Genomic DNA, 15,280 nt, shown 5'->3' with positions numbered 1-15,280 from the left:
CTATTAGTATAGTACTAAGCCGATGGGTAGTGTGGAAACCAAATATCGAATAAAAATTTGGCTGGATCAAACTGGTTAGTTTCAATAGAGTAAGCTGTCAAATGAGTGATACCATACTCTATATTGAACCTTGGATTGTGCTGCTCTGTTCTCTGGCATAGCTACTAATTATCTCACACCTTCATAAAGAATGACAGAATTTGTCAAGGTAAAAACGAGGAGAGGTGTTAATGGAATATTAGATCCAGAAATCACCAATGAATCTAATCAATCAACATTAAAAGAAAGTTTAGAAAAAAAGAAGCAAATTGTACTTGAATCGCAATTATATGAAGAAATTATTCAATCGCTACATCCTCATAAATTTACAAAGATACGATGTGTTGCTTTAGGATCACCAAGTCAAGAAGAACCAGCATTATATCAATTATCATTATTACAATCATTAGCTTCAAAATTTAATATAGATTCCAAAAATATCTCAATTTATGACCCAGTTTTTTCAAAATTAGACAAAGCTGTATTTGAATCATGGAATTATGAAATATCAGAATCTTATGATTCTCTAAATCCAAATGATGTACTGTTCTTTTTACCTCATGCTCCACTAAACTTAACAAATCATATCATATCAACCAATAATCCAAAACTTTTATTAGCAAATAATATTCTTACACATACAGATCGTCTTACCAAATCAGAGTTATTTGTTAAATATCCACTGTTATCTAAATTATCAAGTTTAATAACTATTAATAAAAATGAATCTAATAATGATGGTTTTGAAGCTGTGGTTAAGAAAAAAACTAGAAAGCAAAAGAACAAATTTATAGAACCAACCATAGATAATTCTAAAGTTGAATCATATTTTTCAAGCATAGATATCATATCATTTAAAGAGTTTGAAAATGGTCAATGGGCCAATTCATTCACTGACTTAGCATTCCATAGCATATTATAATCATTTGAATATATCTACCATACATGTTAATTGTAATATAGTAGGGAATCTACAACAAAATATGATATTAATTTTTACGAATGTTTATTTGTAAATTATTATAATTCTAAATATTATTAAGAGTAGTTTAAAGCAATAACAAATAAGTGGAAGATAAAAAATTAATCCACTATAAATAAAAACACAAAGAGAAATAAGTTAAAAAATCCCAAAACTCCCAAAAATTGAACAAAAACAAAGATTAATAATGACTAAAATACCAATGAATCAATTATATTAACACCACACTAATATAATATCAATCAATTTGGATTTTATTGATATTTGTCCCAGTTATCTAAGACTTCTTTGATCTTGTCAGATTTGGTTAATTCATAAACATCTTGGAAGTATTCTTTAGTAACTTCAAATGGTTTAGCAGTCAAGTTTGGAATATATTTACCGATTAATCTATCAGTCTTAACATTTTCTTTCAAAATGTTCTTTTCTAAGAAGGCTTTGAATGGTTTGACACCATTTCTTAAGTATGAAGAATGGAATGGAACTGAGATACCACGTAATGGAATTGTAGCAAAACCTCTTTCTAAATCAATTGGTTGTGCTTTAGCAGTAGATTTTTTGGAAACTTCATCAATGATTTCATTCAAATGTTCTTCAACTTTTTCTAATGATAATTGTTCTTGTAATTTAACAATATCAATTTTTTGTAATTTAATAAAGTTCAAAACGTTACCTAAAGTATCTAAAGCACGTAAATCACCTGCAGCAACATATTGTTGATTTTCAACATTGTAATTGACAATTTCAACTAACCATGTAGTTTGTTTACCAACACGATCAACAACAAATTTCAAAGCATCTTGAGTGAAGGTACCTGAAACTCTACTTGGGTTAACAGCAATCATACCATAGTTTGATCTACCTAAGGAATCTCTTGGAACAGCAACTTGCATAGTCATACCTCTGTAGAAAACAATTTCAACTAATGATTCAATTGACATAACTTCAGCTAATGATGCTAATGAAGCATATTCACCTAAAGAGTGACCAGCGAAAATACAATCAGCTGGAATCAAACCTTTAGCTTTCAAATCTTCAAATGAAGCTTTTTCCATCAAGGTTAAAGCAGGTTGAGTGAATTGTGTAGCAGAAATTAAACCACCTGGGTTTTGGAATTTGAATGAAGTTGTCTTTTCATCAATACTCTTGAAGATTTTTTCTGAGACAATTTTACCATCAACAATGGTTTCAAAAGTCATTTGGGTATAATTCTTCTTGATAGCTCTACCTTTTTCACCACCAAAATGAACAGTTAATTCTTCTGGATTGTTCTTAACAATATCAATAATTGAGAAACCATAAGTATTCAAGAAATGGTTGTCAGCTCTGTCCCAGACATTACGAGCAACATCAGATTTTTCGTACAAGTCCATACCCATACCTTGTTCTTGAGAACCTTGACCAGTGAAAACAAATGTAGAAACTGGTTGCTCAATTTCAGCTTCACCAATTAAAACAGGTAAATCTTCTTCATTTCTAGTTTCAACTTTAATAATCTTACGACCATTAATCATACCAACATGTTCCAAACGAGTAGTTAAAGTATCATTTGGTAAAACCATACCAGCAAATTGAACATTGAAAGCACGAACTCTAGCAGAAACAGAATCAGCAGCCCAACTTTCAACTAAAGCTCTAACAGAAGCACTTGAGTACATACCATGAGTAATAGTACCTGGTAAGTTGGCATATTTGGAGAAGACACGAGAAACGTGAATTGGGTTGTAATCACCAGAAACAACAGCATATGGTTCATTAGTACCTGGAGCACGAGATTCAATAGTAGCAATTGGAATGTTGTTTTCGAATTTGACTTTTTGTTCAATAGCTGAACCATTTCTTGTCAAATAATCAATAACTGGGTTACCATGAGATTGACCAGCTTCATATTCAACAGTACCAACTTGAATGATTTCTTTAGTTGGTAATTCTAATAAAACTTTACCATTTGATTTAACTGAGTTGTAAACAGTCTTGTTTTTGTAAGTAACTTCAGTTTCAATTTCAAAAGTTAATGTTTGGTTAATCAAGTTGAAATCTTTTTCTAAGTTAAACCATTCTTTTGATCTTAAAACAGCATTATCTTTAGCAGATTTAATATGTAATTGGAATGGAGCTTCAGTAACTTTAGAGAAAGTGTTTTCAAAATCACTATAATCACCACGGTATAAGAATGATGATAAAACTTCCATAACTGGTTTACCATCTCTGTGAATAGTACCAACAACTTCAACAAGTTTACCAGAATCTTGATTCAAAACAGATTTAATTTCAGCAGTAGTTGAAACAACATCATCTTTAGCTAATGGAGAAGCACCTGGAATCATTTTGTAACCATTAGACATATGGACCAATCTTAATAAATCACCATCAACTTTCTTTGGGAAGATAGCTTTAATAATAGCTTTCCAACCAACAACAATAGCGAAATCCATTGGAGCTAAAGTTTTTCTACCTGGTCTAGAAACGAAATCTTCATTTTTGTTACCAATAGCATGAGTGAATTCAGCAATAGCTTGACCAGTAATAGTAACTGGTTGTTCAACAATTGGTTTATGTAAATCAATATCCAAATTGAATGGTTCAGTGTACCATAATTTCCAATAGAATTCTTTAATACGTTCATTTCTATCTTCAGTAAGTTCCAAAATTGGAGCAAAACCATCTTGTGGGTTAAATTTGTATAATAATGGTAATGAAACAGCAGAATTTTGAACATTTCTGTGTTCAACTAATGATAATTCAATAGTATCTTTGTTGATAGCTTTTAAGACAACAGTTGGTTTCAAAACACCTTGAACTGGTTCAGAAGCAGTTAAAATAGTTTTTGATGGATCATTAGCATTTTCAATTTCAACAACAAGACCTTTAGCTGGAGCTAAAACTTTTCTAGCTGGGTTTAAAACAAAATCAGAACCTTGAACAACACGATGAGTTGATAAGAAAGCATGTCTCCATGAACGAGTGTTACCAGCTAATAATTTAAACCAAGTAGCAGCATCAGTAGATTCAGTTGCTTGATAAATGATTTTATTACCAGATTCAACTTTATCAAATTTGACATCAACTGGTTCTTCACCACCAAAGTATTGAACAACTGGAATTTTAGAAGCATCACCTTTATATTGATCTTTCAATAATTTAGCAATATGACCTTCATGAATGTTATCTAAAATTTCACCAACTGGTTCATCAACTTTATTGGTAAATTGAGCAGCAACTGGACCATGTAAGATACAAGTTCTTTGAACATCTTGACCAACAACAGCTTCTAAATCTTCTGATTGCCATAAGGAATCTTTTTTGAAGAAAACTTCAAATCTTTGATCCAAGACTGGAACAAATGGAACTGGTTTTTGAGCTGGGTTTTGACATAATAATAAGAAGTAATCAACATCTTGTTGGTTAATCAATTGAGTTTTAGCATCTGGATAAGCAGTGAAAACAGATTCAACAGCAGCATCTGGTTGGTTTAATTCATTGAATGATGATAAGACTGAAGTAGTTTGTTTAGTAGCAAAACGTTCTTCAACACGACGTAAGAATGAACCAACAAAGTTTCTTAATGAAACATCAATCCATCTCTTTGAACCTCTAACATATAATAATTCAACTAATCTTTTAGCAATTTGTTCATAAGTTAAATCATGTAAATCATAAACTTTACCATCAATAGTTGGGAACCATGGTTTTTGATAATCAGCATTTAATTTAGAGATAATATAATCCTTCTTTTTATCCAAAGCATCTTGTAATTTATTCTTTGGTAAGTTAAAGATGGTATTATCCATTTCTTGCCATAATAAAACACCTCTAGTAGCCAATTTATGGATTGGTTCACCCATTTCTGATCTAACAGTAATGATACCACCAGTTGGTTTTTTATAAGTTTGTTCCCATTTTGAATCTGGAACACCTGGAGCATCAGCAATAGCTTGTTTAGCAGCTGGTGAAGTTTTAGCTTCTTTGGCAACCATAACTCTTGAACCAGTCAAGACACCGTCAAATGGCATTGGTGGGTAGTTGAATTTAGTTGACCATTCACCAGTTAAGTATGGATAAGTATCTTCAGCACTACCAAAACCTGAACCAGCAATTAAAGAAATATTTGGTGATCTTCTGATTCTAGAATACATTTGTAAGATTGGTTGATGGAAATCTTCAAATGAATGATGACCACCACCTCTACCACCGGTCCATTGTAAAACAATTGGGAAAGTTGGATGAGCTTTAGCAATAGCAATAGCTTGAGAAATTGAATCAACTGAACCTGGTTTTAAACCTAAATGAGTTAAACCTAATTCTTCAATATATTCAGTAGCAACTTCTAATGATGGAACACCAGCACCAATGGTTAATGATTGGATTGGGAAACCTTTTTCTCTTAAAGATTTAATTAAAGGAATACCCCATTGTAACATTCTTGGATTAACATAAATTAAATTAATACCAATACCAGTACCTGGTTGAACTTGATCAACAACTCTTTGTAAAGCATTTTGGAAAGTTTTTGGATCGAAATAACCACCACCGGCAATTTCAATATGATAACCAGCATTTAAAGTTGAAGCAACAAAATCTGGATGAACAGTAGTTGGTGTCATACCTGGAACTAAAATTGGAGCTTTACCCAATAATCTTGAAAATTTAGTATCAACATAAACTTTACCAGCTTCAGTTTTAACTAATTTTGGTTGATATTCAGTTAACCAATCTGGTGCATATTTAACATTATCATTTAAATCAAATAATTCTTGTTTAAAACCATATTCATCATCTGGATTATTATCCAAGACACCAGCAATGATAACACGAACACCTGTACCATCTTTGTTACGATGAGTTAAAACACCAAGACCTGAAGCACCACCTGGACCAAAATCTAAGATATGAGTAGCTTCAAATTGAGTTGCAGTTTCCCAATTAACTGGTAAAGTGGTAATTAATAAAGATAATCTATCGATAATTGAACCTTGGAATTGACGTAAATCTGAACCATCAAAAGTATCATAAACTGGAAGTTTCAAATCTGATTGTTTAAATTCTAAACCTTCATTTGTAACATCTTGATGAACTAATTCAGCTGCATCTTTTAATAAATGAGAATGGAATGGTGAAGTAATTGGTAAAAATCTGTTTGAAAATTTCAATTTTCTTTCAGAATGAGGAATTCTAGCTTGATCTAAGCCAGATGGAGCTTTAGCTTTTCTTAAAGTTAAGTTTAAACCATATAAAGATTGAGGTGGACCACTAACAACTAAATTTCTTGCACCATTAACTAAAGAAATTGCAATATGTTTTTCTTTTGGTAAATGAGCATTAGTTTGATCAACATAGTTTTGAACTTGATCTTTTGATAAATCACGAACTGATAACATTGGATATGGAGCACCTTCACCATTTTCATCAGAATCTTGTAAAATTGATGGTGGTAATGCAGTATTTGGATAAACTTGATAACAACGAACACCAATAAAGAATAAAAATGTAACAGATTTATTCAAAGCAGTAAAGAATGATTCCCATGAATTAGATTCAGCAATAGCTAAAGCGGTAGTTAAACCTTGAGAATGACCAGTTGCACCAGATAATAAATCTCTTAATTCACCTGGATGATAACCTAAAACTCTTGCGGTAACAGCATAATGAGCCAATTGAATAACACAAATCAAAGGACAAGAAACTGGAATAGATAATAAATATTCAGTTGATGGAGTATTTTCAGGATGTTCTAACCAGTTAATTAAATCTAAACCTTGAGTATAAATTCTTTCGGTATCATTAGTTGATCTAACCAATTGATTTAATTTATCAGCAGCAGCTTTAATAACATCTGAAACTAAACCATTATAAATGTTGTATAAATCTCTTAATTCTTCAAAATAATCATCAGTATTACCTTGACCACCAAAAATTGCAACAACTTTAGCTTCATTATTTAAAACAGATCTGAATAAAGCAGAATCATTCTTTTTGAATGGTTTTTTAGCAACAATTCTAGCATTAAAATAATTTTTAACAACTAATTTAGCCTTTTCTAAAGTTGTTGGATAAGTTTCATCTTTAACTAAATTTGAAGCTAAAGTATGAATATCATGACCATTTAAAAATCTAGTTTCAAATTCTGAAAGAGCTAATAATAAAACTTGATCAAATTGACCTGAAGCATTTGGATCAACTAAATCAGAAACATAACCCAAGAATCTAGCTAATAATTCAGTTGGAGAAGCAGGTTCATCTTCACCAGCATAACCTTCAGTTAATTCAGGTAATTGTTTTTCAAATTGTTCTTTTAATTGAGAAGCAGCAAATAATAAATTTGTTGGGATTAATAAATTCAATTCAATTGAACCATGAGATAAAATCAAAGGTCTTAAAGATGAATTATTTGGATTTGGAGTATAAGTACCAGACATAATTTTATGTGAATTCTCCTTATGATATGTATGAATGAGATTGATATTAGTCTATTAAGATTATAATGTATTAGATATGGTGATTTCTTTCTTGTCTTGTTCAATACTGTATGTATAGTCTTGTTCCAAAATCAAAAATCAAAAAAAATATAACCAGATATAACTTGATATGAAGCGGCAAAAAGGATTGATCTGATATAAATGTAGTTGAATATAAAGCCAAAGGATGAAATCAATTCAATTCAATAAGCTAATAACCAAATGGGATATTGTATAACTTCTTCAGCGGGTAAAATGAAATAAAACCAAATTTGATTGCAAATAACACAAGTAATAATATGATTTGTAGATAACTAGCAGTGTGGTGTGGTGTATAAGTAGCTAGTGTTCTATCTGTTCAATTATCACGGATATCAATTGGGTTATAAAGTATGATACCTTTAAAGAAATTAGTTAAAAGGTAATTCAATTGGGTACTTGTCAAGTATATAAATTAAATTTTTTGTTTGTTTGTTGGCGGTTGGAACTTTTTTTGTCTCAACTCATCTGCCCAAATTAATCTGAGCTTAACAAACGCATTTATTTTTTCAGCCAATGCCAACAAAATGTTGGGCGTTGGGATTTGTATGGTGTGGTGTGTACCGTGGTTGGACTACGCGTACTAAAATACAGAAATACAAACTATAATACACTGGGAATTTGAAGAGTAGATGACTTATTAATGTACAGTGTGGTTGGTGTTGTGCTAGTTGTTGTGCTAGTTATTGTTATTGTTGTTGTGTATATTGTGTATATTGTGTATTGTGTATCACTTGTTTAATTTTAATGGTTCCTGGATATGTCAACAAGAGAATCTATGAAAAACACAGAATGTAGATTGTGCAGTGGTTATAGAATAGACGAACACAAATAAGTGTAATACAACCCTGGTTATTCATCAAATTTCAGATCTATTCGTAATCTACAATCTAACACGTACTAATATATCTCATTCAATAATTTAATACCCGTGTTCTATGCTAATCTTTGTACCTTGTCATCTTGTCATATGCTTGTTGAATCCCTTGTTTGTTGAGATTAAATGAAATTGAAATCTTAGTCAGCATATCGTTGATTTTTAATTTTTAACGGCACATCAAGATTAATTTACGCAAATTGGCATTAAATTGGTATCACATTTACCCGAAAGAGAAAAAATAATCTAAATTCGTTGCAATTTTACAAAAATTGCATAAATTCGCCATAAAGGGTAATGGTTATGTAGACGATGCCCTGTCACTGTCAATTTTTGTGACTCTTCGCGACTAGTCGCGAGTCGCGAATTTATGGATATTTGATTTTGATGGCAAAATTCAAAGTATGGAGTTGATCAATTTAAACAATAGATTGTTGGAAACCTGACAAGCACATAATCAATTATAACACTAATTAACTTAATAAATTCACATCATGGGCGGTATATTAAAGAATAAAATTGATAAAGATCAACAAATTTCAAAAGTTCCTGAATCAGCTCAAGAATTTAGAAATCAAGTACTTCAAAATACAAAATTAAATGCATTATTAAAAAATAATATAAATCCAGAAATTTTAAATTCTCAAGGTAATATTGATCCAAATAAAATAAATCAATTAACTGATGATGAAAAAGATAAACTGAAATGGAATGCTCAAAATTTAAAAGATAATGAAGTTATTCAAAAACAAATTATTGAAAATTTAGGTCAAACTATTGATGAACCTAAAACTCCTTTCCAAAAAGCAACTCAACCTGAATTAAATGAATATTATCAAGATGATGATGAAATAGATGATTTAAATGATTTTAAATTAGGTGAACCTGAAATAAAAGTTGATGAATTGGATCAAAAATTTGATGTTAAAATAAATCCAGAAAAACAAGAACAAGAACAAGATGAAGAAGAAGAAACAAAACCAAAAACATCATTTGATGAATTAAGAAAAAAACACTATCATCATGAACATATTCCTGCTTTTACAAAAGATGTTGATGAAGATGCTGACTTACCAAATAATGATGATGAAGATGATGAGGATGAACCAAAACCTAAGAAATCATTTGCTGAATTAAGAAAACAACATTATCAAAAAGAACATGTACCTACAAAACCATCAGATATTGATGACGATGAAGATGATGAATGATAAATAAAACCCACCAGTTGCTTATACATTACTAGTTTATTACATTATATAATGAGGTATGAAAGTTTTATTACCCATATAGTATAGGTTTTTTTGAAATTTATTTTTTACTACAACAATTTGAAAAAAGTTTTTAAAAGTCTATTGTAACTTTATGTATTATGTATCAACTAAAATTGATTACAATTTTAATCTTTATATATATGCTAACAACTATGAAAAACCAAAACACCAACCTATAAATAAAACAACCATTATTAAAACCAAATAAATTTAAATATATAGAACATTAAATATAACAACCAACATTTCCAATCATTTCTTATCATTTAAAAACCAATCAACAATAAACTTTAAAGTAACATCTTCATTATGATATTGTAAATCATTATTACTTTGTTTTCTTGGAAATTCATTATGAAATTGTTTTGAGGCTGTATTAACTAAGTTATGATGATCTTTACAATTTTCAATCAATTTTTCTTTACTCAATAAATCATCAACACTAAATTGATTTATAAAACTTTTTGGAATAATTTGATCAAAACTTTGAGTATTTAAAATAGTTGGAACTTCATATTGTTCAAGTCTGTGTTCTAATATATAATCTTGAAACATAATGGTCAAAGCATAACCATATATAGAATAGTAACAACAAGGAAATCAAAGAAGCAAAAAATGTGACACAATTAGATCCTTATATATCAAATCAACAAACACCACAATTTCAAAACATTTAATGATCACAAAATGACACCTTCATAAAATCTTGACTTTATTCTCAAAAATCTATACTAAATCCCGGACATCGGAGCCATGAACGGTCAGCCTAAAAAAAAATATTCTTGAGCCCGGAGCTAAATTTTCATTCGCTATGGACAGGCGGGCTTGTAAATCCCATGCTCCACCGTTTAACCTAAAGTATTGTGAATTCATGATCCTAATCTTTTGACACATAACCATGAGATATTCAACTACTAGCCCACCAACTTCTAGTTAAATGAATATGTTGGAAAGGATTATAATTTTCAGTCCCATTTTGACTTGATTCACTAATACTTTCTTTTAAAAATTCAAAAAGGCTTAAATGATCATCTTCTTTAGATTCATCTTCATCTTGAACTTGATTTTGATCTTGATCTTGATTTTGACTATCTTCTTTAGTTTCAACTTCTTCTTCTTCTTCCTCTTCTTCAGATATAAAATTCTCATCTTGGAAATTAAATTCAACAACTTCACCATGATATTGAGGGAATGCTTGAATAGGGAGTGGTGAACCTAAGCGAGGTTGTAATGGTTTGGAAGCAACATCTAAATCAATAATTGGTTGTTTGGTACCAACTGTGGATGTTTTCAAATTACCTCTAAATGATGATTTTCTACTTATACTTATGTCTTCAAATTCCAACTTTGTTGGAGTTATACTAACTGAATTATTTGAATGAATACTTGTATCACGAGTTAATGTCTTTGAAGTTGAACACAAGTTACTAAATAATGAATCATCACTTGATGCACCACTAACAGCTTCTGATCTTCTATGTGAATATCTTCTTAATCTTTGACCAGTTGGAATTTGATTTGAATTACTCATCATTGAACCACTAGATATTCTTCTAAATCCTTCAGTTGAAATATGAGTTGGTGAAATTGGAATAATATCTTCTACCTCTTCTTCCTCTTTTTCTTTACATGGAGTTGTAATCAGCTTTGGTGTAATGCTATATGCTTTTGGAAATCTAAAATTCTCCAATTGTTGAACAATATCTTCATTTTGAATTGTTGGTTTTCTCATGTTTCTTGATTTTAATATTTGAAATGATTCATCATAAGTGATTGAAGATTTTGGTGATGCTTGAAATGAATCATGATGGTAATTCATATTTGATCTATACTATGTAAATGATACTGCTGTTTTTTTTTTGAATGAATAAATAAATGATAATATAGTTTAGCAGCTTTCGATACACTAATGATCTATGGTTGAAGCTGTATAACTCTAGACTTGGAATAGCTTTGATAGAGCGATAAAGTATATGCAGTGAAGTTTATAATAATTTCTTGAGATCATCAACTCTAAATTATGCTTTTCAAAAGAGGATATTTTAAACATTTTATACAACTTGATGGAGAAAAACCTTTTTAAAAGCTTATACTACTTATTCTCTTGATAATTTTTGACTGCACCGCAAATATCTAAACAATTCTTTTTCCTGTTGGAGTATCAACTTCAAACTTTATTCCACTTTAAGCGCAGACGAATGCAGAAAACTCTAAAATTTTCGGGAAGCAGATCATTTGTGCATGAAAACTTTAACTATCGTTAAAAAGTACATCAAATCATCAAAACTTACATAAATTACACTCTAGACTGAATTTATGTTTGGTTCTATAGATGAATTCAAATTTATGTGTAGAACTAGATCATGTCAAAATGTCCCAGATATTTGAGTCAAAGATGAATTTAGCAAATTAGAGATTGTTTTATGGGTTCATAGAGTAACCTGGGCGTAACCCAAGTATCACACCATGATATATAATATTCTTACTATTGGTACCTTCAAGTACTAGCACGACTTCTTATTCTAGTAACTTGTAAGTTGGTTTAATTAAAAGTTAATCTTTTTAATGCACTGAATTTACTAAATTGTTCAAGTGGTACGCGTACAACACGGAAAAGAATCATGTATATGTCACTTACTAACGTAGCTTATCTGAATTTTGATAAGATTGAATAAACTAATATCATCATATTCCCCTCAGCTACTAGATGAGATTGAGATGCTTCACTTGACATATCTTTCGATGTATAGTAAACTTTGCAGCTGGATTGAATATATATATGGTAAGATTCGACTGTATTTACGCCTCGATTGATATTTAATTGGCAAGATCAATTAGGTTATACGGTAAAATTCGAATCAATCAAGGAAGGAACGGATCTCTCAGATAGTAATTTCAACTTTTATATATATGATGGTTTGGTTGGAGATATTCTAAATGTGTCAATTAATCCCGTCGAAAGCCTTTTTTCATATAATTAAGCTATTGCCATTCAACGGCAGCTCTACTCTGGCTGGTAAAGTTTAATTTAAAGCTCTAGACCAATCTTGCTTTCCATGAGGAATAACCATTAATATAATTCAAAATTGACTTCGAATTTGTACGGTGTAGTATATATAAATCACATCATATGTAGCTGGTTAACATCTACAAGTTATGTAGTGAATCGTGATTCATCGTATTCCGGAAAATTGTGTCTGACGGTATTTATGGTAACATCTTCCCCATTCAAACTTGGAAGTGCAATTCAATAGACTTCGTATAAAAACTAGCTTGAATCTACTAGTATAGAGTCTATCTATTATCAGCCTACCGACACGAAGAAGTTTTGACGTGATGTCTTCCACTTGGGCTTTATACGTCGGTCTCCAGTCTGGTCTGTCTAGCAAACGTACAGTTGTAAATTTAGTTCTTTGTTAACTATAGGCTGCTGGATTACTTCTGCAACTTTCGGTATAGCAAGCATTTACGAGCCCATGACACATGAGAGGTACACGTACGTGATTCATTTCTACGTACCAAATTTTTAGTGCACGGTGCTTTAAATAATTTGGAGACCGTTTGGAGAAGAACTTTTTAACTAGCTAAAGAACAGCATGGATTATTTAATATGGTGACGTTCGAAACTTTGAAGCTAAAAAACTCCATATTGAGTAATCCTATTGTTTGGGTTGTTTGACACGTTACATATATTTAACATTTAGTTTTGATCTCATCTGTAAACGGCTAATCGAAGCCTAATCAACTGTACCAGATACTCTGAATCGAATTATAACATTCTGACTCCTTTACTATACTCTATCAACTCATTTTGGAAAGATTTTATTGTGTCTTGGACTTGTAGATAATTTCTGGTTTGTTTTAAAGATGAACCAGCTTCTAGAACGTCAATGCCATATTTTACAATATTGATCTTTCCATATCCTGATCCGAAAACTTCTCTTTGTCCAAGATACACCTGTTACCTGAGGGCAGTATTGCTATACGCCTAGCTATAATCAATATTTCACAGTTACTACATAATGATTGGCTTTTAAAATTGAATGTCAGCTGCTATCTGGCGCCTGATATTTGAGCCATGCTTGAAAATTGAAATCAACAGGCTTAGAAGTTAGTAGCTTCGGTTCAGCGTTGGAGCTTTACTTCATTAAATTCGCAGAGCTATGCTACTCGATGTAAAGTGTTTCCGATTTCTAAGCTCTCTTTCAAAGCTGAAGTAATCGCTATTCACTAATTTTGCATTGAAACGTTGAAACTTGAAACCTCTTTCAAAAATATAAGAAGTCATACATATTCATACAATATTAAAATGAAGGTTAATAATCCTTCCGTGCATCTTTCATGATAATCAAATTCCTCCTCCTACTTCCATGCCTATAAAATATTTTGATACATTCGGAGGTGTCCGTTTGGTTTAAGTCTTTATAACCAAAGGTTCCTGTCACATCGAAATACATCAGTTTACTTCAATCGCAGGGTCATTAAGCTGAAGTTATGTCTTCCATCTATACCCACTACTGATACTTACAGACTCATCTCTAGATGGCCCAGCCTTTCATTATTCTACCCAGCCGTTTCAAAATTCAAATTAATTTTTAGTTGACAAGACTACGCTATGATCTAGGATATGAACATATGACCATACAAAAGTAGGTATATAGGTACATCTTTTGTGTTTTATATAATTCTGAAGTTTGAACTAAGGTATATACTAAGTTAGATTGCCCCAATTCAATCAGACGTATAATGTCCTAGATTCCAGAACCTTTTATTAAACTAATCTACCTAGCGCTCCATTTCCAAGATCAATTTCTATAACATGATCAGCTACAATATGAATTTATTTCAAGCTCCACGATCATAACTCTTGCCGATTGAGGATCACCAAGCCAATTTAACTCGAGCCGTTACATTGATAATGCTTCGGCTAATCCAACTTATTTTTAAGCAGCTAATTAAACAGTACTAATTTTAAGTTTAAAGTTCTTGTACCTCAACGCATTCATCTAGTTGAGCTATTCGATAAAGCTTGTTCGTCTATCGAAAATCTTTATATTAAAGAATTCATATGCATAAGTAGTCAATATATAAAGCTGTTCCACCGGATGAATATTATAAATTAATTAGCGCTGGCAAGTACTAAATAATATTGGGAATTATGAACCATCATCACATATATTATTCATATGATCTAGAATATGCTTAACTAAATCTACTATAATAAAATCACCAGCTATAACCTTAATCTGAACCTAGCGACCAAGCCCTTTGTCTGTAGATGTAATTCACAGGTTTCAAACAAGTTGCTTTTGACGTAATTACGGCCTTTTTAATATTACTACTACACAACTTTGTTATCCTGCTTATAAACTATCTTGATCAACCAGCTATTTTACCGGTAAGATTCAACTCTCTAGATTTAGTTTCAGTACTCCTCAATTAACCATACTTTATAGTTGCAGCGATGCATCAGTGGATATATGAAGCAGATGCAAATATAAGTTGTCAATGTTAATGAACTTTCTTTAAGAGGTCTTGCTTAAAAAAGAAGGTTAAAGGAACTGGTCAATTATTCAGCTTCCCGATATATTTAATTCACGAACTCTTGAATTGT

General features: G+C 31.0%; 4 protein-coding genes across 4 annotated transcripts; 2 read left to right on the top strand and 2 right to left on the bottom strand.

Moving 5' to 3' along the window:
- Positions 1–190: 190 nt before the first annotated feature.
- On the top strand, positions 191–961 carry BER1 (Ber1p; the record flags this gene model as incomplete). The annotated part of the gene is made up of 1 exon (XM_011273902.1): positions 191–961. The coding sequence occupies one exon, from the start codon at positions 191–193 to the stop codon at positions 959–961; it is 771 nt and encodes a 256-aa protein (XP_011272204.1).
- Positions 962–1,275: 314 nt separating this feature from the next.
- Positions 1,276–7,437, bottom strand: FAS1 (tetrafunctional fatty acid synthase subunit FAS1; the record flags this gene model as incomplete). Its single annotated transcript, XM_011273901.1, has 1 exon — positions 1,276–7,437. One exon carries the CDS (start codon positions 7,435–7,437, stop codon positions 1,276–1,278), a length of 6,162 nt encoding a protein of 2,053 aa, XP_011272203.1.
- Positions 7,438–8,886: 1,449 nt separating this feature from the next.
- Positions 8,887–9,603, top strand: GLC8 (PP1-complex regulatory subunit GLC8; the record flags this gene model as incomplete). Its single annotated transcript, XM_011273900.1, has 1 exon — positions 8,887–9,603. One exon carries the CDS (start codon positions 8,887–8,889, stop codon positions 9,601–9,603), a length of 717 nt encoding a protein of 238 aa, XP_011272202.1.
- Positions 9,604–10,573: 970 nt separating this feature from the next.
- On the bottom strand, positions 10,574–11,485 carry BN7_5545 (uncharacterized protein; the record flags this gene model as incomplete). Its single annotated transcript, XM_011273899.1, has 1 exon — positions 10,574–11,485. One exon carries the CDS (start codon positions 11,483–11,485, stop codon positions 10,574–10,576), a length of 912 nt encoding a protein of 303 aa, XP_011272201.1.
- Positions 11,486–15,280: the final 3,795 nt, after the last annotated feature.

This window comes from Wickerhamomyces ciferrii, contig 00219 (genome assembly GCF_000313485.1).
Source record: "Wickerhamomyces ciferrii WGS project CAIF00000000 data, strain NRRL Y-1031 F-60-10, contig 00219, whole genome shotgun sequence".
Classification (NCBI taxonomy): Eukaryota; Fungi; Ascomycota; class Saccharomycetes; order Phaffomycetales; family Wickerhamomycetaceae; genus Hansenula; species Hansenula ciferrii.
This window is presented reverse-complemented; position numbering and strand designations above follow the sequence as displayed.